Source organism: Elephas maximus, chromosome 22 (genome assembly GCF_024166365.1).
Source record: "Elephas maximus indicus isolate mEleMax1 chromosome 22, mEleMax1 primary haplotype, whole genome shotgun sequence".
Taxonomy (NCBI): domain Eukaryota; kingdom Metazoa; phylum Chordata; class Mammalia; order Proboscidea; family Elephantidae; genus Elephas; species Elephas maximus.
The window spans coordinates 76,640,249-76,667,503 of NC_064840.1; the positions used below are offsets into that span (position 1 = coordinate 76,640,249).

At 40.9% G+C, this 27,255-nt stretch overlaps 1 protein-coding gene across 11 annotated transcripts in view; it reads right to left on the reverse strand.

Moving 5' to 3' along the window:
• The window catches only part of MTUS1 (microtubule associated scaffold protein 1), a 176,852-nt gene that overhangs the window by 53,696 nt on the left and 95,901 nt on the right, over positions 1-27,255 (reverse strand). For 7 of the 11 annotated variants that reach the window (XM_049865096.1, XM_049865094.1, XM_049865098.1 and 4 more), the window contains exons 4-6: positions 25,435-25,596; positions 10,778-10,912; positions 8,548-8,586 (exon numbers count right to left, since the gene is read on the reverse strand). In XM_049865096.1, coding sequence (XP_049721053.1) covers positions 8,548-8,586; positions 10,778-10,912; positions 25,435-25,596 — 336 coding nt within the window. Of the gene's footprint in view, positions 1-8,547; positions 8,587-10,777; positions 10,913-20,397; positions 24,549-25,434; positions 25,597-27,255 lie in introns of those variants that run through there. The other 4 variants (XM_049865106.1, XM_049865101.1, XM_049865100.1 and 1 more) reach the window with 4 other exon arrangements.

Consider the following 27,255-nt stretch of genomic DNA (forward strand, 5'->3'; position numbering starts at 1 on the left):
ATCGAGTCGATTCCGACTCATAGCAATCCTGTACGGCAGAGTAGAACTGCCCCACAGGGCTTGCAAGGCTGTGATCTTTACAGAAGCAGACTGCCACATCTTTCTCCCATACTTACATACAGCGTTTAAAAAAAAAAAAATACATGTTCATTATAGAATATTTTTAAGAAAAAAAAACAGAAAATTAAATTTTTCTATACCTCACAATAAGGCTCCAGGGATTGATGGAATATTAATCGAGATGTTTCAACAAACAGATGCAGCGCTGCAGGTGCTCACTCGTCTATGCCAAGAAATATGGAAGAGAGCTTCCTGGCCAACTGACTGGAAGAGATCCATACTTATGCCTATTCCCAAGAAAGGTGATCCAACCGAATGTGGAAATTATAGAACAATATCATTAATATCACGCGCAAGCAAAATTTTGCTGAAGATCATTCAAAAATGGCTGCAGCAGTATATCAACAGGGAACTGCCAGAAATTCAGGCTGGCTTCAGAAGAGGACGTAGAACCGGGGATATCATTGCTGATGTCAGATGGATCCTGGCTGAACGCAGAGAATACCTAAAGGATGTTTACCTGCGTTTTATTGACTATGCAAAGGCATTCAACTGTGTGGATCATAACAAATTACGGGTAACATTGTGATGAATGGGAATTCCAGAATACTTAATTGTGCTCATGAGGAACCTGTACATAGACCAAGAGGCAGTCATTCAAACAGAGCAAGGGGATACTGTATGGTTTAAGGTCCAGGAAGGTGTGCACCAGGGTTGTATTCTTTCACCATACCTATTCAATCTGTATGCTGAGCAAATAATCCGAGAACCTGGACTATATGAAGAAGAATGGGGCATCAGGATTGGAGGAAGACTCATTAACAACCTGCGTTATGCAGATGACACAACCTTTCCTGCTGAAAGCGAAGAGGACTTGAAGCACTTACTAATGAAGATCAAAGACCACAGCCTTCAGTATGGATTGCACCTCAACATGAGGAAAACAAATATCCTCACAACTGGACCAGTGAGCAACATCATGATAAACAGAGAAAAGATTGAAGCTGTCAAGGATTTCATTTTACTTGGATCCACAATCAACATCCATGGAAGCAGCAGTCAAGAAATCAAAAGACGTATTGCACTGGGTAAATTTGCTGCAAAGGACCTTTTTAAAGTGTTGAAGAGTAAAGATGTCACCTTGAAGACTAAGGTGACCCAAGCCATGGTATTTTCAACCGCATCATATGCATGTGAAAGCTGGACAATGAATAAGGAAGACTGAAGAATTGACACCTTTGAATTGTGGTGTTGGCAAAGAATATCGAATATACCATGGACCACCAAAAGAAGGAATAAACCTGTCTTGGAAGAAGTGCAGCCAGAATGTTCCTTAGAGGCAAGGATGGCGAGACTGCATCTTACGTACTTTGGACATGTTGTCAGGAGGGGTCAGTCCCTGGAGAAGGACATCATGCTTGGCAGAGTACAGGGTCAGCAGAAAAGAGGAAGATCCTCAATGAGGTAGATTGACACAATGGCTGCAACAATGAGCTCAAGCAGAACAAGGGTTGTAAGGATGGTGCAGGACCAGGCAGTGTTTCATTCTCTTGTACACAGGGTCGCTGTGAGTCGGAACCGACTCGATGGCACCTAACAACAACAACATACCTCCCGCTACTCTGCACCTTGCTTTTAAATTTAATGTAAACTTAATAAACCTACCAAAATAAAAAATTTCACACTTATCATTTCATAAGATTAAACAACATTCTATGTCGTTATATTAATACCTTCAAAATGTCATTAAAACGTCAATGAACATGGCATCGTTTAAACAACTCCTGTAAGATATACACCCAGTACCATAAAATATACAGGCTATTGGTAATTTTTCCCAATTTCAAATTCTGAAAAGCCATAAATTGCTAAATCAATTATTTCCCTGGAATCAGTTCTGATAAACAGAATTCGTAGTTACAAGGTTTTTGCCCTATGTCACTAACGTGCTTTCCACAGAGGCTGCTCTAGTTTACACCCCCACAGAAGTATGTGAGGAGCCCCAGAGGCACAATGGTTAAGCACTCAGCTGATAACTGAAAGGTCGTCAGTTCGAACCCACCACCAGCTCTGCAGGAGAAAAGACCTGGCGATCTGCTTCTATAAAGACTACACCAAACTAAACTCACTGCTCTCGAGTCAATTCTGAGTCATAGCAATCCTAGGGGACAGAGTAGAACTGCCCCGTAGGGCTTCCAGGGCTGTAAAGCTGTATGGAAGCACCCCGCCACATCCTTCTCCCACGGAGCGGCTGGTGGGTTCAAACCACCAACCCTTCAGTTAGCAGCCAAGCCACCAGGGCTCCTCTGTAAAGAACACAGCCTAGGAAGCCCTACGGGGCAGTTCTACCGTGTGCTGTAGGGTTGCTGTGAGTCAGGATCGGCTCCACAGCACACAACAACAGCAGAGTATGTGTGTTCGCCTCTCCTTCATTCATTCTCCAACACCCAGCATCACCATTAAAAAAATATGAAGAAATGATGTCACATTATTTTCATTAGCATTTTATAAACTTTTTTCCATAGGTTTCTTGGCTCTCCATGTTTCTTCTTTCACGTCTGTCCATTTATTTTTCAATTGTGGCATTGTCTTTTTCTTGCTGACTTGGAAGAGTTGAATACAGAGTAAACAAGTTGCTGATGCCACCCCAGTCTGCTGTTTGCTTGTTAACAACGTGTACGATATTTCTGACAGAGGGGGAAGTTTAGAGCTTTCGTTGCCATAATTATTGCTCTTTTTACACCGGTGCTCCTGGAGAGGTCTTTTCTGTGCAAGTCTATATTCTTAGTGCTTTTATTGTTTTAATTTTTATGTTTAAAACTTGAATCCATCTGGCGTACATAAGGGTGTAGTGTGTGAACTAGGGCTCTAGCTCCTTCAAAAGGACAGCCACTGTCTCAACGAGGATACTAAGTAATCCGCCTCCCTGCCATTTGAAACACCAAATTTACCACACATCAAAATAGCATCTTTTTCTAAGTACATGAGGAAATTTATGATAACCATAGATGAACATGAAACACAGGCTCATCTCTACTCTCCCCAGAGGAAACCCTGGCAATGACACATTGCCTCATCAGAGCAAGTCTGCAACACTTCATCGTGTCCCAAGACCTGCCAAAGAGGGGGGAAGCAGGAACACGGAAAGCACCTCTCCTGCACTGTATCTCGTAAGTGGGCATGGAAGGGGCTTTGTCTCTCTTCCTTTCCAGGACAGACACTGTGGCACCTGAGACTGATGACCTTATGTAAGGCAATCTGGGAGCTGGGTAAACACAACTCCGATGCCTCTGGTATCCCAAAGAGCTTTAGTGTGTCACGGAGCCAAGGTAATAATAGTACGCTGTGGTATGTGTGATATCTTCCTTACCAAGAGTAAGGCAAGTTTTATTTAGAGTCAGTGTTGGCTAGAATCTTGTAGCATCATAGCCTGTAAATAAATTACAACAGCTAGACTCCAGGAGGATGGCTCTTGACTTTAAGTGGTCTTTCTTGTTTGTTTTAAGGGATCAAAATAATCCAACTTCCTGGAAAAGAATTCTAAAAACAAGCCACTAGAATTATACAAACAGTGGAGGGGATTACTACCACCATCATCCCTAGCAGCAGGAGCAGCTATCATTTCAGTGTTTTATACAACAATTCTATGAGGTCAAAATTATTCCCGTATTACTAGAAATTTGGGACTTGGAGAGGCCAAGGCCAGAGCACAACAAAAAGTGACAAGGCCAAGATTTATGCCCATGTCCAATGCTGCAAAAGCTTGTTGTCTTTCTGTTCTTCTTCACTGTCTTAAGAGAAAAGAAGTTCTTTTAAATATCTGAAAGAATGGTGTGCCATTTTTAACTACTGCACTAGTCAACGATTTTAAAAACGATGCCCAATGTCAGCCAGGTTGTGGGGACGACAGCACTCTTTTAAGCTTTCAGTCATGGCAGAAACTGATGCACAGCGTTTGGAAAGTAACTTGGTTATTTGAATCAAATGACTACTAATATGCATACGCTTTGATTCATTGATACTACTTACAAGAGCCCATCACAAGAAGTTTCTCCAGTCTTTGAAAGTCCTAACTATAAAGACATTCATCACAGAATCATTTATGAATGTGATACGGAAGATACAAGGTTACTAAGTAACCCACCTTCCCCCACGTTTGAAACACTGACTATTCAAGAGAACTAGTTAACTATTGCTGTATATGCTAAATGCAACGCCATTACAAGTAATAAGACAGGATATAAGATTATGTGAATTTTATTTAAAACCACAAATTAATAAAAACTTAAAGGGTGATTTCTAAATCTCTACATGCTGAACTTTTTGGAATTTGACAAACTAATTAAAAGTGATTATTTTACTAAAATTAAAGGGTATGAAATTGATCAGTTGCAATTTTCACAAATGTTTGCTGCTAAAAAAAAAACAATTATCTCAAAGCCAATATTATAGTATAACGCACAGAGGAACACGTTCACATGCGGAGGCAACGTCTTCTGCAGCACGTAAAATATGACCCTTTACCAGCAGAATATGAAGACAAGCAAGGTGATTTACAGTCACTATTATGTCAGGGAGAAACCTTAGAGGTCATCTAGTTCAACTTCTTCAATTATGCAAAAAAGAAAACTAATATCCAAGAGGTAAAATGACACACCCAAAGTCACCAGCTGTTTGGACACCATTTCTTAGCATGGACGTTATTCCTCTAAAAGCAGAACAGAGTGACTTTTCCTCAGCAGACTCATCTTAGTACCAGGTTAGTCTTAAGTCATGAGGACAGTTAACCAACAAGTTGAAGGACCTTGAAAAGTTATATTCATGATTTGTGGAAAACACAGGGACATACCATGTAATCTAGATTCAACTGCAATGTTGACTTGTTAAAATGTATCTTTTTCCACTGCAAGTATTAGAGCACTGATTAAAAGTATGTTAAAATGCTGAGGGTGAATTGGAGACAGGCATTCCAGAACTCTGCCATGTACTTATTTCTACTCCATGGTTACAGACTTTGCCAAACAAAACCAGAATATGATGCACTTTAAATATCTTTTTCCTAACTTAATCAGGAGTTAAATGCCATTCTGATATCCACATTTGTAAAAGGTCACTGATAAGTGAACTTGCTTCGGAAATAAGGCACAATGTCACTCCAATAAACTGACAGGGACAAATGCCTAATGCCAAGTCTTTCTCTATAGTAGAGAAAGGAGATATATAGTGAGGATTACTATGTACTACGCCTGTCAGAAGAAATATAGTTTTTAACAGTTCACATGATCATAAATTTAGACATAAATTAATACTACCTTTCCAAGTTTTATGCTTAATTTATATTAAAATGGGCATATTAATAAATTTATTTCCCAGCCCCTTTACTGTGACCAATATCAAGTTTCCAAATCATAGAAAAGTCACATACAAGAAATATTATTTAGCAAAAAAAGTGTAAAACTTATATTCTGAAAACTACAAAATACTGTTGAAAGAAACTAAGGAAGACCTAACTAAATGGAAAGACATCCCATGTTCATGGGTCAGAAGGTTTAATATTGTTAAGATGGCAATATTTCAAAAATTGATGTACAGATGCAACGCACTCCCTATCAAAATCCCATCTGCCTTCTTTATAGAAATTGATACTTATCTTAAAATTCATATGGAAATTCAAGGGACTCAGAATAGTTCAAACAGACTTCCTGATTTCAAAACTTACTATACAGCTACAATAATCAAGACAGAGCAGTGCTAGCAAGATTAGACACATAGAGAAATGGAATAGAATTGAGAGTCCAGAAATAAATGCTAACGTTTATGGTCAATTAATTTTTGACAAGGGTGGCAGGACATTTCATTGGGTAAAGAATAGTGTTTTAAACAAATGGTGCTAGGGCAAGTCGATATTCACATGCAAAAGAATGCAGTTGGTCTCCCTACCTCACACCATATACAATAATTAACTCAAAATGGATCAAAGACCTAAGTATAAAAGCTAAAACTATAAAACCCTTAGAAGAAAACACAGACATAAATTTCTGTAGCCTTGGATTTTTTTTTTTTTTGGATTAGCCAATGATTTCTTAGATATGACACCAAAAGCAGAAACAAGAGAAAAAAATAGATTAAGTGGACATTGTCAAAACTAAAAATGTCTGTGCTTCAAAGGACACCATCAAGAAAGTGAAAAAAACAACCCACAGAATGGGAGAATTTTTGCAAATCATATTATCTGATTAGAGACTTGTTTCTAGAACATATAAAGAACTCTTTTAACTCAATAACCTAATTTAAAACTGGGCAAAAGATGTGAATAGAAGTTTGTCCCAAGGGGATATACTAATAGCCAAGAAGTGAATGAAACAATACTTGACATCATTAGTCCTCAGGGAAATGTACAACATCACAATGACATACTACTTCGTGCTCATTAATCCGAAAGTCAGATAATAACAAGTGTTGGCAAGGCTGTGGAGAAACCGGAACTCTCACACACTGCTGGTGATAATGTAAAATGGGTGTAACCACTTTGGAAAATAGTCTGGCAGTTTCTCAAATGATTAAACATAGAATAGAGTTACTACATGATCCAGAAATTCCATTTCTAGGTATACACACAAGAGAAATGAAAATATACGTCCACACAACAACTTGTATATGAATGTTTACAGAAGCATTACTTGCAATAGTCAAAAGGTGGAAACAACCCAAACGTTCAACTGATGAATGTATACACGAACTGTTGCATTATCCACACAACGGGATACAATTCAGCAACACAAAGGAAAGAAGTACTGACACCCACTACAACAGAGATGAACCTTGAAAACGTTATGCTACCTGAAAGAAGTCGGTCACAAAGGGCCGCGTATTACACAATTCCATTTATAGGAAGTGTCCAGAAAAAGCAAATCTAGACAGAGATAGATTAGTGGTTAGTGGGCTGGGGGGTCGGAGGGAAACGGAGTGACTGCTGATGGATTTGGGGGTGATGACATGTTCTAAAATTGACTCTGGTGATGGCAGCACATATCTGTGAATACACTAAAATTCACTTCATTGTACACTTTAAGTGGGTGAATTATATGTGAATGATATCCCAATTAAAAAAAATAGTACATAAAAAGTATTGAAAAGGAATAGGAATAAGCCTTCTGATAATGGCTAACTGGTTTTCTAACATAAACGAAGCCATTTTATAGAACATTAGCTATCTTTTTTCTTCTAAACATTAGGAGAAAAATAATACGTGCTATAAATTAAAAAAAAAAAAACTTCAATGTGCATAGAACCCTTTTTTTTTTAAATCAGAAAAGCTTTAATAACATGTATATCCACACCCCGGCTATCTGAGGACCTTTAGAATTTAAATCATTCTGCATGGCTGAGTCCTCTGTAGGTTAAAAGCTTTAAGCAACTGAAAAAGATGAACAATTGTGATATAAATCCCTCACTCTATCCTGCCTTATTACATGGAGGAAACAACGCATCTTAGGGGCATCAAGGACACTGATTACTCACTACAAAATGTAACCCACCCTATTTGGTTTAACTACTATCTATACACAGAGGGCTCATAAATGTATGTCTCCTGCCCAGGCTTCCCTCACCAGGCCACATTCTCTACCAGGTTTCTCACAGGAACATTGTTCTCCTTCCTTGAACTTGTCACAACTGTGACTTCATGTTTATGTGTACAATTCTTTGGGCATACAGTAAGCTCCCTGAAGACAAGGTCCTTGTTTGTTTGTGGCTCATCACTGTATCCTCACCCCCTGACGGTGTTAAAATGAATGAGTAAACTGCAGTCAGTGTGACGTAACATTACTTGTCTGTCTTCTGATTTACTGTTCTAATCTGCAATTGACTTAGAGGCCAAATAGCTGTTTTATAACTGTATATAAGAGAATGCAGGCAGGGTCTGGGGACCTGAGAAGCTACAGATGAAGAATGTGAATTTTAGTGAATACGTTTTATGAAATCTTCTACAGCTTCTCGGGAGACAGTTTTTTGATTCCCAGTTGTATTTCAAATAGGTGAAGCTTCCAGCTGTCTTAGAGACAAATGCAAACATGTCCAAGAGAAGTGTAAAAAAGAATAAAAAAGTGAGACGCTAAACTGTTAAAAGGTGTTTCAGCCTGATTTCAGAGAATACTTAGCAATTAGAGATCATCCAATTCTAGAACAGCACTTGTCTTGAAAAAAGTATATTCCCTAATGAATCATTTTTTAAAAAAGCTAAAATTATTTGTTATTAATAAAATGTCCTCTTATGTATCAGATGGCTTGCTGATCATCCTTGCCAAGTTTCAATGCTATGTGTGGCTCATATTATAAGCAGTTACGTTTATTCCACACAACTGACATTCTATCTGTAAGTACACCAACAAAAAACCACTACAAATAAATTTAAATGCTTGTAATGGTAACATGACTTTACAGCAAGAAAGATTCTGCTTCCGCATCAGATTTAATGTCCTTACTCACCTGCATTAAAAGCTGTAAATACATTTTTTCTTGAAGGACCTAAAATGAAAAAAAAAAATTTATAAAATACATGCATGTTTTATATGAAACATCACACAAAAACAAGTCATCTTAGAAATAGGGGTTTTTTTATTTTCAAAAACAATCCAATAACCACTAAATTTTAGGTTTCAGATAGGAAATACCATTGAGATGCAATTGATTTTTATCAAGCACATTCTAAATCTGAAATTGTATTCCAAATACCATCAAAGTGATAGTTTAAGGGTGATACGAATTCATCTTTTAAAAAATTAAACGGGATCAGTTTTAACAGGACAGACCACAGTACTTTTTCAGTCAAGAACAGCTGAAATTCAAAGTTTAGTAGTACTGAACTCATGCATTTATTAAGAGCATAATGCTACCCTGTTGACAGAGCAAATGAGGCCAGACTTTGTGAAAAACATCCACTAGTGTGTGATTTCTGAAATTGCCAAGTGTTAGTCCATTTGCTATTCAGTTAGGAAGAAAAAAACACTTCAGCGTTTTCTCCAAGCTGACAGGATATAAAGTGCAACCAGGAGCGGTAGTAGGTACAGAGCCGTGAAAATGAGTTACCACAAGAAAAGCTGACGTGGAGTAGTCATTTCTAGGACAAGTTCACCTCCAGATTACTCATTAGAACAGCTGCTACGTTCTATCTGTGGAATTTTACAGAGATGATAATCTCTTAAAATATGTGGCCATTTTCAATGGGGAGCATTGATTCCTACTCAAGTTGAGCCTTGGTGATACAAAAGCTTACAAGTTCAGTAGTGAGGCACCTGAGCAGACTGGAGGTCCCTGTTCTATCTTGACATTCTAATTCTCTGAAAGTTCCCTTTACATCAAAGGTTGACAGTGTTTATTTTCGGTTACTGATGTGTGGATTAAGGGGGCTTTATCATCATCAATAAAAGCCACAGGTCAGACTGGTTGTTCTCCCAGTAAGGAGTGATGTGATGTCTCAGAAATTTATTTAAAAGAGCCTGGGCAAATAAGAACCTGTCAGGCACACTGAAGAATCTTTTTGCTAATATTTATGCCTATTTTCTCTTCAATACAGTAGAAAGAAAAAAAGTATTGGTAAACATTCACTAGGTAGTCAACTTCAAGTTGTATCATATATATAAAATGTTGGTAAGGACGCGAAAGCAACTGCTGGTAAGAGTAACCCCCTTCTTCCTGGAAAGCTATTTAGTGACATATATTAACAACTTCACAAAGGTTCATACAGTTCAACCCAGTAATTCTTCTTTCAGAGATAACCCATGGGAGTAATTAGAGCCTGAAACAACGAACAATGATTCACACTCAAAGATGTTTATCTTAGTATTATGCACGATAATAAAAATCAGGAACCGTTCAATATAAACTAAATTTGGACAACAATGGAAGTGGAAAGCAATGGTGATCTACTACAAAAGCCACTTGAAATGAAGAGCCTAGCGATGTCCTTTTAATACAATACAAGATACAGAAGAGAGTACCTACTATCTCACTAATCTAGGGCACTATCTTAGAATAATTTAACTCTAGACGTTTGTTTATTTTCACCTAATTCCTTTGTTCTGCCTACTGATTCATACACATCAAGTTTAAACTCTAGAACCTACAGATTCTCAAAACGGGAACTGCTCCTTCAGTATAAAAACTTATCATATCTGCTTTTTCAACAGACTTTTTATAAATAATTGTTAAATACACCAAATTGTCAAAAATTTAACTTCTTCCCCCGAAACTACAGCCTCCTGACTCTCGGCTAACTCAGAACTGAAACCATTCCTGAAGCCCACTTTTCAGACAAAGATTAGACAGGCCTATAAAACAAAAAATAACACATGTGAGGAATGTACTTCTTGGCTCAATCAAATATACGAGACCAAATGGGCAACTCCTGACCAAAATCAAGACCAGATGGCAGAAGGGACAGAACTGGATGAATGCACACAGGGAACCTGCGATGGAAAGAGGGAGAATGCTGTCACATTGTGGGGACTGCAACAAATGTCACAAAACAATATGTGTATAACTTTCTGACAAGAAATTAACTTGAGCTGTAAACTTTTACCTAAAGCACAATTAAAAAAAAAAAGGAAGAAAAACTGCAAAATAAAACAATAATAAACAAACAAAAAATTAACTTCTTACAAGCCAAGGACTTAAAAATGGTTTGTCTTCTCTGTTCTATCCACAATGGGGATCATACCTTTCAGAGTAGGTTTTAATAAGTGTACATGCACTCTGGGTGTCAGAGGCTTCAAACACAAGGACCCCGAGGAACCGTTCTGAAATGCTGGTTTTGGAGTCTTTTCCTCATACTTGATGACAGCGGCATTACCAGCTGTGGTAGAACAGAAACGTACATTTCATTTTATTGATAAATACCAACCTCCCATAATTCATTCCCTCCTCCTTGAATCAACAAATGTTAAGCACCTATAATGTGCCAGTCATTACTGACTTGAGAATGCAAAGATTGATAACTGGTGCTTCCTGTCCTCGAAGGATGCCACGGTAAATGCTGTAACCAGGGCGACCACACATCCCAGTTTGCCCAGCCACGTTCATGCCCTTAGTTTCTGCGTCCTGTCCAGTTCAGCTTTCCTCCCAGAGAAAAGCTTGGGGGCAGATTGCATGATCCTATGCACTACAAAGCAAGTATGCCTGAGGTGCAGCTAGACTGAACATCCATCTCCAGGAGGCCAAAGCAGAGGACAGGCAGCCAACTGTGCTGATGATGCGACAACAACAGTGCGCACATTCGCTGCCAGCTGCAAGGATGGGATCCTGATCTGATCCCCACTGGTTGTGGTAAGGAGGTGGAACTCCAGCAACCGTCCTGGAACAAACGTGCTTCAGCCCCAAAGCTAAAGCATAAAACATAAAGGGGAATCTCACCCAAAAGTAAAGATCTTTTATATTACATGTAAATTTTTCTCCTCTTTTACACTCACAGGGGAACCTTCTCCAGAAAAAAATTTCCGGGCATTTCCAGGCATTGCTCAAGGCAGAACAGTTGGGGAAACTCTGGTAACTAACCAGTTTTGCTTCTACCAACCATCTGTCAGTTTATTGTACCATGGTGGCTTGCATATTGCCGTGATGCTGGTAACTACACCACTGGTGTTCAAATGCCAGCTGGGTCACCCTTGGTGGACAGGTTTTGGCAGAGCTTCCAGACTCAGATAGACTAGGAAGAAAAGCCTGGCGATATGTGTCTGAAAATTAGCCAGCGAAAACCCTATGGATAACAACAGGATATTATCTAATATAGCGCTGAAGGATGAGCCTCCTTCATAGGAAGGCACTTAAAATACACAGTGGCTGCAACAATGGACTCAAGCATGCCAGTAATTGTGAGGATGGCACAGGATAAACTTTTCATTCTGTTGTACATCAGGCTGTCACGAGTTGGAGCCGAATGGACGGCAGCAAACAATTCCGCTTAGGCTATGGTGTAATTCTAAGTTCAGCACTGTTAACCTGGCAGTGGTGGCTCCCACAGAAGGAGAACCACCCCATTTCCCAGGGAATACGTCAGGGTACAAGTGAGAGGGAAGAACTAAGTGAGCACATGCTATATTTTAGATCACAGTACGTCACTGATTCCCAGAAAGGGTGCCTTTTGTTTTGCTAAATTCTCTGACTTTGGCTCTCTTTCTTTACTGGGACTACAGAGAGTTCTAGCACATCAAGCGAAAGTGATACATTAGACTAAAGAACACAGATTTAAACAATACTGGTAATTTATACCTTGTTAACTTTTTGTTGGAACCCAAGTTTTAAACCATGGAGAAACAATTACAGGAAAGCCTCTGGCTTAGTCTTATTTCTACTTTCACCCAATAATGACTGAAGCCCTTGGCATCAAAAAACAAAATATCTTTCAGCCACAGAAGATAATTGCATAGTTCATATTTAAATAGGTCCTTCCTAAATCATGACTTTCCCCTTCACGTTAATGGCTGCCCACTGGATTAAAAAAAGAACCTCGTTCTTCTATAACATCCTTGAGGTGTGTGTACTGGGAGGAGAAAAAGGGGTTGAGGAAAAAGGGAGAGCAGGGCCTGTTTCTAGAACTTAGAGTTCCATTAAAAAAAAAAAACCCACTGCCGTCAAGTCGATTCTGATTCATAGTGACCCTATAGGACGGAGTAGGACTGCCTGATAGAGTTTCCAAGGAGTGCCTGGCGGATTTGAACTGCCAGCCTCTTGGTTAGCAGCCGTAGCACTTAACCACTACGCCACCAGGGTTTCCAGTGAGAACGCATTTTCACACGGTGTTTTTGCAGCAGATGTCTCTGACACATGAGGCCCTGTGAGACAGTGTGTCTCTGCTACGGCCGGGGAAGTGGGCTTTGTGGCTCCCTCAGGAGTACAGCCACCATCACCACCATTTACTGTGCTGTTTTGGGCACACAAAACGTACATTTAAAAATTTTTTTAAGTACCAAGCACCTTACAAAAATATTTGAAAGTTGCGCCAAAATGTGAAAAATAAAAACGTAAAAAGTGATTCCAAGTTGTAGTCAGTGCAATTAAAAAACAAAAAGGAAGCAGCATCTACAAAAATATACTTAAAAAAAAACAAAAGGTGGGATTGGTCTGAATGACTAATGGACCACAACTACCACGGCCTCCACCAGCCTGAGTCCAACACAACTAGGTGGTGCCTGGCTACCACCACTGACTGCTCTGACAGGGATCACAACAGAGGGACCCAGACAGACCTGGAGAAAAATGTAGAATAAAGTTCTAACCACAAAAACACCACACTAACTGGTCTGACAGAGACTGGAGAACTCCTGAGAATATGGCCCCCATGTACTTTTTTAGCTCAGTAATGAAATCACTCCTGAAGCTCATCCTTCAGCCAAAGATTAGATAGGGCCATTAAACAAAACGAGACTAAATGGGCATGCCAACCCAGGGACAAGGATGAGAAGGCAGCAGGGGACAAGAAACCTGGTAACAGGGAACTCGAAGTCGAGAAGTGAGAGTGTTGACATGTCATGGGGTTGGCAACCAATGTCACAAAACAATATGGAAAAAAAAAAGGTTGGTGTATGCTTTAAAAATAATCATTCTGAATTCAAGCCTTTCCTTTTGGTTGTCCATAATGAAATTATCTCTGAAAACATACACTGCACAGAAGCTTAGCTCCTATAGACAATTTTAACAATACTGTTTTGCTCTTCCTGTGAGACTATAGTTTTACCGGATGCCTAAGGATGTCAGTTCAGTACTTTGTCCTCTTCTTTCCACTCCTCTAAAAAACAAAACCCAAACACTTGGAAAGTTTTCTGGTTCTCTCACCCCGTAAAGTTAACGTTTTGCGGCTTAAGTTGTAGCTGCCTTAGAAAGCTGAGAGCCGCTTCTCCGTCCCTCCCTGCAGAAACCACACAGACCACTGACACACGTAGGCCGCCATCTACTCACTGAGTCAGAGGTGAAATAAGGAGGTTATCCCACTTCCTCCCCAGTTTCCAGGCTGAATTTCTCCTGCGCCCACCCAGGCTATAGCTGTTATTGTTTCCAAATCATCTTCAATACTGAATTCTAAGCATACAATTCTATTCTAATATTCAACACCCACATCATAATTTCTTTATTAGCAACTCTGATTCCCTTCCCCACCTCATGTTTCCAGCAGAGAATGAGACCAGATGCCTCCCTTGTTTACAAACACATTAGACACTGGAAGACAGCTGGACAATGTTCACCAGGTAGGCTATCCCAACCCCTAAACCAGTGCTGACAGGTGTCACAGTCAGACCCTGTAGAGATACACTGTTCTTCTCCCTAGGTCCACATCCAATCCCCCTACAGTGAGCCATCTGTTAATTCTTCCTGTGCCCAGATAACACCTCTAATACTAGGTCAGCCTTCCCTCCTTCCAATCAGCTTCTGTCAACTTCCTATCCTGCTTTCCAATTCCACCTTCCCCAGAACCCAAGGACTTGGCTTTCCAGGAGCTGATAGGAAGGACAGTGCTGGAGCTATTTACACTATAAAATGGGAAGGACAATCCTGGAGCTATTTACACTATAAAACGGGAAGGACTGTCCTGGAGATATTTGCACTATAAATTCAACACAGTTTTTTTAAAGGGTGGATAGGTAATGACTTCATGATCTTAAAATGACAGAACCAAAATTTCACAGGGCAGATTTTTTTAGATTTGCCTGTAAAGTGGACACTGAATTTTGATTAGCATTTCAACTTTTACAGCATCCAAATCCAAGAAGAGAAGCGGATGATGTCATCATCCAGTCTTAATGAAGATAGATTGTCACAATCTGGATTTTAATCTTACTTTTCCTGAAACTTTTTTTTCCCCATTATATTCAGCAACAAATAAGCCAAATCACCAAGCCAGATTTTGAAAAATTAAATTGAGCTCAATTTACAGACCTAATATGAAGTTGTAGGATTCTAAAGTTATGCTTTCCTTTTCTAAGCTTTAGACACAAAGGCCTTCAGTCCATAAAGACTTTAGCAAAAGGCACATTTCTCACAAGCCACAATGCTCCTGTCCCTTGGGCGCCCTGCCACGTACAGCACAGGTGTTGTCTTGGAAACTGCCTCACTGCCAATGGTCGGACTCCGAACAACACTAGATTCATCAACTTAGCAATATGCATGGGCCCAAAATCTGTTTTTCAAGGACAAATGTCTGAGTCTGACTTAGGTACACATACATAGAGGGATATACATACATGGTATATATTTATACAGGTCACCTATTGGAGCCCTGGTGGTGCAGTGGTTAAGAGCTACAGTTGCTAACTAAAAGGACACCAGTTCAAATCCACCAGGCACTCCTTGGAAACCCTATGGGGCTGTTCTACTCTGTCCTATAGGGTTGCTATAAGTTGGAACTGACTTGACAGCAATGGTTTAATGGTTTTTTTTCCCACCTTCACTCTTCCCGCATTACTAATGTTGGGGACAAACTGTGCTCAGCTGAACACTCTTTACAACTAACATTTACACATCTTTCTATTCTCTCAACATTACACTCTAGGTTGGGCTATTGCTTTCTAGCAATGTACTTCCAAGTACAGTTTGAAAGATGTACTCTACTACGAGGTACGGGACCCTTCAAGGATTTCTCTTGCCCTCGCTTTCACTTCCCAACATGGCGGCCTGTTGGGTAACCTGCTGATATCTAAATTCTCCCTAGATCAAAGTTACTATAACCAAATGATAAACCTTCAGTGGCAATGATCCAATGTAATCAGAGGCATCTAAGAGTTCAAGCAATCGAGCGGCATTCACAACATCTGGGTCCTGGCTCTGACGTGGCCGCTATGTAACTGCGCGGAATCACTTCACCTCTCTCTGTGCAATAAAAAACCCGCTGCCATCAAGTCAGTCTGACTCATGGTGGCCCCATGTGTTACAGTACAACTGCCCCACTGGAATTTCTTGGCCGTAATCTTACAGATGCAGATTGCCATGTCTTTCTTCCGTGGAGCTGCTGGGTGGGTTTGAACCACCACCAACCTTTCAGTCAGTGGTTGAATGCAAACTGTGCTACCAAGTACCCCAAGTACGATGAGCAGATTTAAATGATCAGGTATGGAAACAGACAGTACACGTGTCATCACAGGCCCACACTGAACTGACTAGGACACTGAGGCCAGATGCAGCCTCCGAACCCTCCTAAACACAGGGCTCCAGGGAGCCACGGCCACACGATGGTAGCTGGCCCGTAGGGTCAACATGTGAAATACCACATGGGCTCGCCTATCGCCAGCTCAGACTGTAAGGGGTTACCACCTGTCCCTGTTTTATTGTTATCCTTGGTCCTAGCTGTATCAATTATGCCAAAATAAGAGATTCTCCAGAGTAATTGTTTTCATTTTCCCATAGCCAAAATACGGTTCAAATGGAAAATACATATATATATATGTAAGCGCGTGTGTGTGCACGCGGAGGCGAAGTAGGGGGAGGCACAGAGGGAGAGGCAGCGTGCATGAGCACTGAGTCCAAAGAAAAAATTAACAGAAATTCTCAGAAAAGCCTAGGCAGCAGAAATGGTTTCCCCATTAGATATGGGCTTCTCATTGCTCAGATTTAATTTGGAAATGAACGTCTAGTTAAAACTGGTTTTGTTTTGTTTATTAAATTACGTATATACACACAGAGCCAACCTTATGTTCACTGCTTGAATTTTTGTGAATCAGTTTAACGCTCTTCACTCTGTGGGATCATCTGCCCACCTGGCTGAAGACCAAATCCCTACTGAAGCTGAAGCTTTCAAATTGCAAAAGCAAAATTATTCAACTTTTTGGTAACAAGGATATCTTACACATTCCCTAGACAAACATTAAGAAGAGAAAGAATGAAAACAAAACCAATTATCGGTCTGGTGCTTCAAAGAACTTTACCAACAAAGTGAAGAACCACCTACAGATCAGGGGAAAAACTGTGGGAGTCATCTAGCTGATTAGGGTTTAATACCCAGAATATATCATAAACTCCTACAACTTAACAACAAAAAGACAACCCAATCAAAAAGTGGGCAAAGGACTCGAACAGACATTTCTCCCAAGAGGAAATACAAATGGCCAACACGCACATGAAAAGATGCTCAACATCATTAGCCATTTCCAAAACCAACCCACTGCTGTAGAGTCGATTCCGACTCATAGAAACCCTGTAGGACAGAATAGAACTACCCCAAAGGGTTTTTAAGGCTGTAAATCTTTACAGAAGAAGACTGTCACATCTCTCTCCCACCAAGCAGCTGATGGGGTCAAACCACTGACATTTTGATTAGCAGCAGAGCACTTTAACTGCTGTGCCACCAGGGCTCCTTCATTAGCCATTCCAAAACCCATTGCCGTCGAGTCAATTCTGACTCATCGCAACCCTACAGGACAGAGGAGAACTACCTCATAGGATTTCCAAGGAGCAGCTGGTGGATTTGAACTGTCCACCTTCTGGTTAGCAGCCAAGCTCTTCACCACTGCACCACCAGGGTTCCGCATTAGTCATTAGGGAAATGCAAATCAAAACCACAACGAGATACACTTCACCCCACTAGGATGGCTACGATAAAAAAACTGGAAAATAACAAGTGTTGGCGGGTATATGAAGAAATCTAAGAAATCCAACGCTAGTGGGAATGTGAAATGGTACAGCCATGGTGGAAAACAGTTTGGCGGTTCCTCAAAAAATTAAACACAGAGTTACCATCTGACCCAGCAATCCCAATCCTAGGTATATACCCAAAAGCCCAAAAGAAGTGAAAGCAGGGACACAAACAGAGACTTGGACGCCAATGTTCACCACAGCACTAGTTACAGTAGCCAAAAGGTGGAAAATGCCCATCAGCAGATGAAGGGATAAACAAAACGTGGTACATATATATTCATTCATACAGTGGAGTATTACTCAGCCATAAAGAGGAATAAACTCCTGATACATGCAACAACATGGATGAACCTGGAAAACCCTATGTTGAATGAAGTAAGTCAGTCACAAAAGTATAAATACTGTATGATTCCACTTACATATGAAATATCTAGAATAGGCAAATGGATAGAGGCCAAAGTTTACTCATAGTTACCAAGGGTGGAAGGTAGGGGAGAGGATGTCATTGTTTAGGGGACACTGGGTTTCTGTTGAGCCCTGGTGGTACAGTGGTTAAAGCACTCACAGCCACGAACTGAAAGGCCAGCAGTTAGAGCCCACCAACTGCTCCGTGGGAGAAAGATGAGGCAGTCTGCTTCCTTAAAGATTTACAGCTTTGGAAACCCTATGGGGCAGCTCTACTCTGGGTCACTATGAGTCGGAATTGACTCGCTGGCAGTGGGTTCGGTTTCTGTTAGTGGTGGTGGAATAATTTGAAAACGGCAGTGATGGTTACGCGATAAACATAATCAATGTCACTATATTGTATGTGTAAGAAATGTTGAGCTGGCAAATGTTTTGTTCTATGTATTTTTGGCACAACAATTAAAAAAAACTAAAATCAGCCTGCATAATGATACTTTCTTATTAAATAGCCCATTCAGAAGTACAAAATACTAGGCACTGAGGCCCTGCCTCACCTATTGCAGACATCACTAGTCAAAAACAAAACTTTCCCTCTAAACCTGGAAGCAGCCTAAGAAACCAGCAACATTGTACCCCAGGTGATTCCTATCAATTGACCAGCGTTGACAGGTGATGCAATTCCCACCTTCCATCCCCGCTGTGAGAAAAAAAAAAAAAAACAGGATAAATAAGACTCTTTCTTATACTTACCAGTTTAATATCTTAAAACGCCTTCCTCCCAAACTTGCCTGAGTTTAGAGGGAAAACTAGGATGAGCCAAGTTGAGAACCTCAGCTGTGTATCACACCCCCTCAGCAGGGCTGGCCACGGAGGATGGGAACGCTCCACCTTTAGGTGGCCCACTTCTAGTCTTCCATCAGGCCCTGGATGGCGCAAGCAGTTCGTGCTCAGCTATTAGCATTAAGGCTGGAGGTTCAAACCCATCCAGTGCTGTCATGGAAGAAAAGCCTGGCATTCTAATTCCACAGAGATTACAGCCAAGAAAACCCCATGGGGCAGTTCTACTCTGTAACTTATGTGGTCACCATGAGTCAGAACCAACTTGATAGCAATGGGTTTTGTTTGGGGTTCTGTTCTCCTGTTTCCAAGAGAGTGCACTGTATTGCCTCTCACCGTCTGTCTCTCAGAAATGAACACGGTTCTGCAGCCAAGGTGGAAGGAGAAGGAAGTCTTTAACTTTTGATTCCAGCTTATGTGGTAAGGTTACACCCTCTGTCAAGACCTCCTACACATTTTGCACAATGGCCCTCAAACCTTCCACTCTGTTCAAGGGCTACCAACATATCATTTACTTTTATCTCATTACATAAATAATCTGAAACCCTGGACTTCAGATATGAGTCTGAAAGAGCTTAAAATGTCCAAAGTCTGTAAAACAGTACATTTGATAGAGAAACTACTGTGCAATGTTTTATGTTAACATCCAAAGGGAAATCAATACTTCTAAATTTTTAATGTTTTAAACAATAAACATATAGAACCTGTAAAGAACCCCTAAAAAAAGGGACATCTATTGTTTTACGTATTCTGGTTCAGTCATTTTAAAACTTGGTCATGCTATTTCTATAGGACCCCAAAGTACTGAGAACCAGATATTAATTGCACAGAGACGGCACTACGTTATCACAGAAGTCCTTAAAGGACGCCGCTGACAACATCACAACCCGAAGAAAGGAGTAGACAAAGCAAGATAACTACCTTCTTTAAAAGATCAAAAGATGAAGTTATTTCCTGCCATGGCCCTTCATTATCAGTGGCGGGAACGTTTTGGCTCAAAATGGTTTTTCAGGCTTAGGACAGTCTTTTAAAAAAAAAAAACGCATGCTTAACATTTTTTGGATACAATTGGGTAAAATAATCAAAGGTGTGATGTTTTTATTTTCCTTTTAGGAGAGTATTTTTTCTACACTCAGACAACTATAAGCTACATTCACAGTAACTCCAAGTTACTCATCAGAAATTAAACCATCAAATAGTCTTTGGTAACAGAATAACTTCATGTGCCAAGACAACAGACAATTCTGCTGAACCATATCTAGTACAAGTCCCGAGCTATGAAAAATATACAATAAAATTAGCCCCGCCCAGAATCACTCACATTTTAAATACGTGCAAATATGCCCAAGAAATACTACAATGAACATTAATGACAAGTTAGAAAAGCTAGCAATTAAAAAAACACCAAACAAATTTATTGAATAAAACTTCCAAGCATGCTGACAAAGAAAAGAATCAAACCAAAAGCCAGCGACCTACTTCTTTTCCCAGTAAACGTGGCTAACAAAGGAATTACACAAAGGCTGTAGGATCCCACGACCAGCAGTGTCAACAAGGTAGCATCATAGTGCCGCTCTGAACCAGCCGGTGGGAAGAGGGTAGAATTGATGAAAATTTTCGAAGAAATATCAGTTTCTGTGCAGCTGCGAAATCCTCCTGGTATAGTCATTTAAAAGGATCAGGGCGAGCTCAGGCAGGAAAAACTGCAGCCATGTTCACTCTCATACCCCTCATGCTTGCTCTTGGTGAATTAGAATGGAGGAGGGAAAAAAAAAAAACTGTAAGCTCCAGGGCACTGCACAAAACAGATTAAACCAGCCAGCAACTCAGACTAAGAAAGAAACTCATTGATCTGAATGCTTAATCTGCAACAAAGCGCATCGCCACTAGACCGGCTCTGAGGGTGTAGGGTAAACCCCTTTGTTGATAGACAAAAAGGAATAGACAAAAGCATTTTACAACCTCCTCAGGAGTGTCAGACACAGTCCTGAAACAGTGGTCAAGTCAATATGGCTGTCAGGCTGTCAGAAGACACTGGATAATGGCATGTCTTAGTTATCTAGGGCTGCTGTGACAGAAATGCCACATGTGGGGTGGCTTTGGCAAACAGAAATTTATTTTTCCACCGTTTAGGGTGGAAAACAGAAGTCTGAATTTAGGGTGCTGGCTCTAGAGGGAGGCTCTCTCTGTCGAGTCTGGAGGAAGATCCTTGTCTCTTCTGAGCTTCTGCTCCTGGATAATCTTTACATGGCTTGGCATTTCTCTTCCCCAGTCTCTGTGTGTCTATCAATTATACGTTTAACCTCTTTTATATCTCAAAAGAGATTAACTCAAAACACACCCTACACTAATCCTGTCTCATTCACATGACAAAGACAACCCATTCCCAAATGGGATTAAAATGACAAGCACAGAGGTTAAGATTTATAGCACATATTCTTGGGCAACACAATTTAATCTGTAACATTTCACCCTTTGGCCCCCCAAATTCATGTCCTTGCCACTTGCAAAACACATTCACCCCACCATATCCTCCCTAAAGTCTTAAATCAACTCCAAGTTGGCAATCTCATCTTCTGAATCATCTAAATCAAATATGGGTAGACTTTAGATATATCTCCCCCAGGGCAAAATTTCTCTTCTTCTGTGAAGCTGTGAAATCTAGACTGTAAGTTATCTGTTTCCAAAGTACAGAGGTAGGACAGGCACAAGGTAGACATTTTCATCCCAAATGGGAGAACTTAGAGGGAAAGAAGGGATAACAGGCACCAAGCTAGTCCAAAACCCAGAATAACAATGTTCTTTAGCTCTCAAGGCTTGAAAATAATCCTCTCTTCTCTGAGACCATCTAGGCAATGGCCCTGCCCTCCAGGCTCTGGGTGTTGGCCATGTTCTCTGGATTCTGGGTGGAGGCCCTTCAGCTCTGGGCTTCAGCTCCATCTTCTAGGCCCACTGGGATGGCAGGTCTGCTACTTGGCTCTGGGTGGCTCCATTTTCCTAGTCCATCATGAGTGGCAAACCCTCTTGGCACTGGCAGGCCCCATTCTTTTGCCCCTTGGGCACGACACTCCCGCCCCTCAGCTTTGGGCAGTAGCCCCATCCTCTTGGCCAAATCGAACAGCAGCCCCACACATTGGAACCAAGCTGGTGAAGATCTGACTCTTTGAAATCTGGGAGGCTGTGGCTCTACCCTTTGGCTCCTTTGACCTATTCCCTGCCTATAGAATTCCAAGGGGCAGACAGCATTCTCCGCTTTTTGTTCTTTCTCTGTCCCCTTCAGTCTAAGCTGATGGGTTTTCTGCTGTGGTAATTGGTTAGATCCATCAGTCACAGGTTTAATTTCTAATAAAAGATTATGTAGCCACGTCCTTGGTGAACATTCTAGGACACATGTCCTTGGTTTGCACAGCAGAATTTTCCAAATCTTTAAAGATTTTTTTTTTTTTTCATTTTGCACAGTTCATTTCTAAGTCTACCTCTCTCATCTCGTATTTTACTATAAGTGGCAAGGAGGCCCCTTTAAGATCTTGCTTAGAAATCTCCTTAGGCAGATATCCAAGTTTATTACTTATAAGCTGTACCTCCCACCAAACATTTGAACATGATTCAGAAAAGTTCTTTGCCACTGCACAAAAAGCATTGCCCTTCCTCCACTGTCTAATCACGTGTTCATCATCTTCTTTTAAAGCCTCATCAGAAGCACATTTAATGCCCACATTTCTAGCAACATTCTGTTGCTGGCGCCATATGTATTCTCTAAGATGACAAAGTCCTTCTCTATAGCTCTTCTTGCTCCCTTCTGAGCCTTCACCAGAATTGCCTCTGACATCAATAATTCTACCAACAGTTTCTTCAAGACAATCTAGGCTTTTACTATTAGGCACTTTAAAATTCTCCCAGCCTCTACCCATTACCCAATTCGAAAACCACTTCCACACTGTAGGTGTTTGTTAGAGTAGCACCCCACTCCTGGTATCAAATTCCTGTCTTAGTTATCCAATACTGCTATGACCGAAATACCACAAGTAGGTGGCTTTAACAAATAGAAATTCATTTTCTCACAGTTTAGGAGGCTAGAAGTCTGAGTGACAGCTCTAGGGGAAGGTTTTCTGCTGCCTCTGGATGAAGGTCCTTGTCTCTTCTGAGCTTCTGCTCCAGCGATCTTCATGCAGCTTAGAATCTCTCTTTCTCCATCTCTGCTTCTCTCAATTGCTTGTTTAATCTCCTTTACATCTCAAAAGAGATTGACTCAAGACACACCCTACACTAATCCTGCCTCATTCACATAACAAAAACAACTCATTCCCAAATGGGATTATAACCACAGGCATAGAGGCTGGTGTACAACACATATTTTGGGGGGGGACACAATTCAATCTATAACATGGCTCTACAGAACATGTCTGCTTCAAGTATCACAAATTCCATCACTAGAGTGCCCTCTGAGAGCACGCTGGTGATTCTATTTTTGACAGTTTTTCTTAAAATTCACATTGCAAACAGGGAAAGCTACAAGTGGAATGACCTCAAAATAATACACAGGTAAATTACCTTTTCGAATTCACAGAGAAATACCTGTTACATTTACAAGCCCTTCTGATCCTATGTCCCCACTTCAAAATTTAAACAGTAAACAGAAACTCCAAAACACCATTGCTGTTGAGTCGATTTTGACTCACAGTGACCCTACAGGACAAAGTAGAACTGCCCCATAGAGTTTCCAAGGAGCACCTGGTGGATCTGAACTGCTGACCTTTTGGTTAGCAGCCATAACACTTAACCATTACGCCACCAGGGTTTCCAAGCAGAAAATAATAAAAATTAAAAAAATACTCCTGTTTAATTATAAATGACATATTCTAATATCCCCAAAGTTCCAGTATACAGCTATTATCATGAGAAGAGCTACTGCTGCGAAGTGGCCTATGGGAAATGTGCTCATTAATCCAGTCATTAATTCAATGCCTTATCCTTCATGAGCACATACACTCTCAATTTTCTCCCGCATACTGGCTGTGTGACCTTGGACAAATGACAACCTCTCTGAGCCTCAATTTTCTCATATGCAAAATCAAGGTAACAGCAGAAGTTTATTGTGGGAGGGGAAGAGGAATAATGTAAGGTCATTATATTCCCTGGCAGCACAACAATTAAGCTCTCGGCTGCTAACTGAAAGGTTGGCGGATCAAACCTACCCAGCAGCTCCTTGGGAGAAGGACCTGGCAATTTGCTCCTGTAGAGATTAACTGAACAAAACCAAACCCACTGCCGCCAAGTCGATTCCGACTCATAACAATCCCATAGGGTTTCCAAGGCTATAAATCTCCACGAAGCAGACCAGCCACATCTTTCTCCTGCGGAGCTGCTGGCGGTTTTGAATCGCCAACCTTTTGTTCAGTGAGCAGCTGACCACTTTAACTGCTGCACCACCAGGGCTCCTTCCATAAAGATTAAAAAAAAAAAAATAGCCTAGGAAATCCTATGCGGCAGTTCTACTCTGTCACATGGGGTTGCTACGAGCAGAAATTGACCCGAGGGCGCTCTCCAACAACAAATCATATTATCGTGCCCCATATCCAGAAGGTTTCAGAAAGCCTGACTCCACTTTGTCCCCACGCTCTCACCAGAAAGAAGAAACTGGTCCCCCTTGACGCCGAGGGAGTTCCCCTCCTTCCCACACCTCACAAGCCCAGGTCGTGGTCTATCTGGTATCCTGGTTATCCCTGTAGGTACTGTCTTTCTTCTCAACAACATTTAAGGGCAGGACGTGTCACGCTGCGTACTCCTCTCCGCATGGATCGCGGAGCCTTACGCACTGCAGGCCCTCCAAAATCATCTGAATCAACAAAGCCAGGAGTTATTTTACAAGGAAATTTAAGAGAGAAATGAGAAAGGAAGTACTAAATCCAAACACATGTTTTGCATAGAAAGGGGACGGCTCAATTAATTCGCTTGTCTTATGCACATAAGACAGAAACCACATGAACTGGAAACTTTCAAAATACTCTCCTGAGTTCAAATTACTTAGAATCACACTTGAGGTTCTATTAGTCATCTTACACCGAGTCCAGCATCCAAAGGAGAAGACTTCAAGACAGACACATCTACAAAACATGGTATTTTACAAAGTAGATGAAATTCATCTTTTTTCTGATTTCCAGGTGGGAATCCAGGGCCCCTGGATTGCTCTTCTTTCCTTAAACAAGCCCCCAAACACCTCACTTCAAGCCATGCCTTTTCAGGGCCCCTTCATGCAAAAATACGCCAGGTACCTTCAACACATCATCATTTCAATGTTTCATGGCACGTTCATCCAAAGAGAGGAACGTTTTTAAAATAATTTGTTTTTTCCTGCCAAACATCCTGCTCAATTCCAGGCGAGCAGTGGTAGGCATATTTTTCCCTAAATCACAGAATCAAAAATTTTGGTAATCATCTGTGGGGCATTTTTTTTTTTTTCTTATAACTACGTTATTGCTACAACAATCACCAAAGCCTGACACAAGAACAACTCACAATTGTTGCTGTAAGTGCTCAGGTCACTGTGGGTGCTGGCGATGGGAGAGGTGCTTCCTGTCCTCCGCAGCCTCGTGCTTTTCAAGGATGCTCTGGACTTAGCAAGTGGCCTAGGCAAATCCACCCAAGACGGCGGCGTGGTTTTCAAGGATGTAGGTTTTCCTTGGGGTTAAAAAAGGGAAAAAAGTTTCCACTGCTATTCATTTTTGAACGTTGCATCTTTAAGACTGTAAACTCAAACTCCGGCCCTAACAATGAGTCAAAATGTAAAATGAATATCCAGGATCACGTGACCGCAAATGATTCTCGATATTCAATTTACATTTTGCTAAGTTAGAGATAAAACCGCAGAGAAGATGAGAAGCATGTAGCCCTGTAACCTGCAGCAATTAACTCATAACTCTTCTCCTCGGACACAGGCATCAGCAAGAAGTGCCATGTGAGGTAGAAGCTTTTGGCAAAGGTGAAACCAAAGAATAAAAAAATTGATAAGGCTTTCCCCACCCCATACTGTTGGTTAAAAAAAAAAACAACCCAACATCAAATTAGTTCATATATGCACTAGGCTGCCACTTAATAAAATAAGAAAATCAGTGAAAATTTAAAACAAAAACAAACAAAAACTCTAAGGAAGAAACCAATTTGATAACAAAAACTTCATTTGAAAATGCCTAATACCTACCACCAGGTGGTGCCACGCCATCAACATACTTTCTCATCTGCTCTCATCTCTACTCCACACAGTCCGGTCTTACCTCAAATTTCAAGCTCTATCTCTTAGCTGGTGGCATAGTGGTTAACTGCTATGGCTGCTAACCAAGGGGTCAGCAGTTCAAATCCACCAGGCACTCCTTGGAAACTCTATGGGGCAGTCCTACTCTGTCCTATAGGGTCGCTATGAGTCAGAATCGACTCAACAGCACTGGCCTGGTTTTTCTGGTTTTTTCTCTTAGCAAGGAAACCCTGGTGGTGTAGTGGTTAAGTGCTACTGCTGCTAACCAAAGGGTCAGCAGTTTGAATCCCCTAGGTGTTCCTTGGAAACTCTATGCGGCAATTCTACTGTGTCCTATGGGGTTGCTATGAGTCAGAATCAACTCGACGGCACTGGGTTTGTTTTTTGTTTTTTTTTGATCTCTTAGCTAAAGTATTCCTGCTTATCAATGAAACAGATATGCTTGCTACTCTCTGACATCTTTGAGACCAGAAAGCACATTAACTGGAAATTTAAAAAATATACTCCTGATTTCAAATACTTAGAATTAGTCTTGTCATTCTATTAGCCATCCTACATGAATCTAGCACTGATACTCACACCTGCTACCTAACTACAGGCATTTCCCAGGTTCAGTTCTCTACTTTCACTGCTCCACACCTCTCTCTTGAAGAGTGAATGTATTTACTTTACGCCAGCCGACACCCTACATGGATGACTTCCAAATTCCTGCCTGAGTCCTATCCACCTTCTGAGTCCCAGTATTCCTTGCGTTTTTAATTCTTGGTGAGCGTTTCACCTCGGGTAATTAGGTACCATCCTAAATTATCTATTAATGCTAACAAGAGCTCCACTTCTCTTTTTCCCCCAGCCTCAAAATGTTGGCATTGTCTTTTTTTGCCCAGGATTCCCAAATAACCTGGCACCAAATACTTCAGTGCTTCTAGTATCACCTGTTTGGGGAATTTCAGAGCTTTGAGACCTCAGATGAAAATGACATTGTCACATGTAGCTAATGGCACCAGAAGCGAGTAAAACCCTTTGCAAAGTAATGCTCATTGCTTTGTTCCAGTGATTTCGAATCTCCCCTTAAGAGAGAAAAGGGAGCT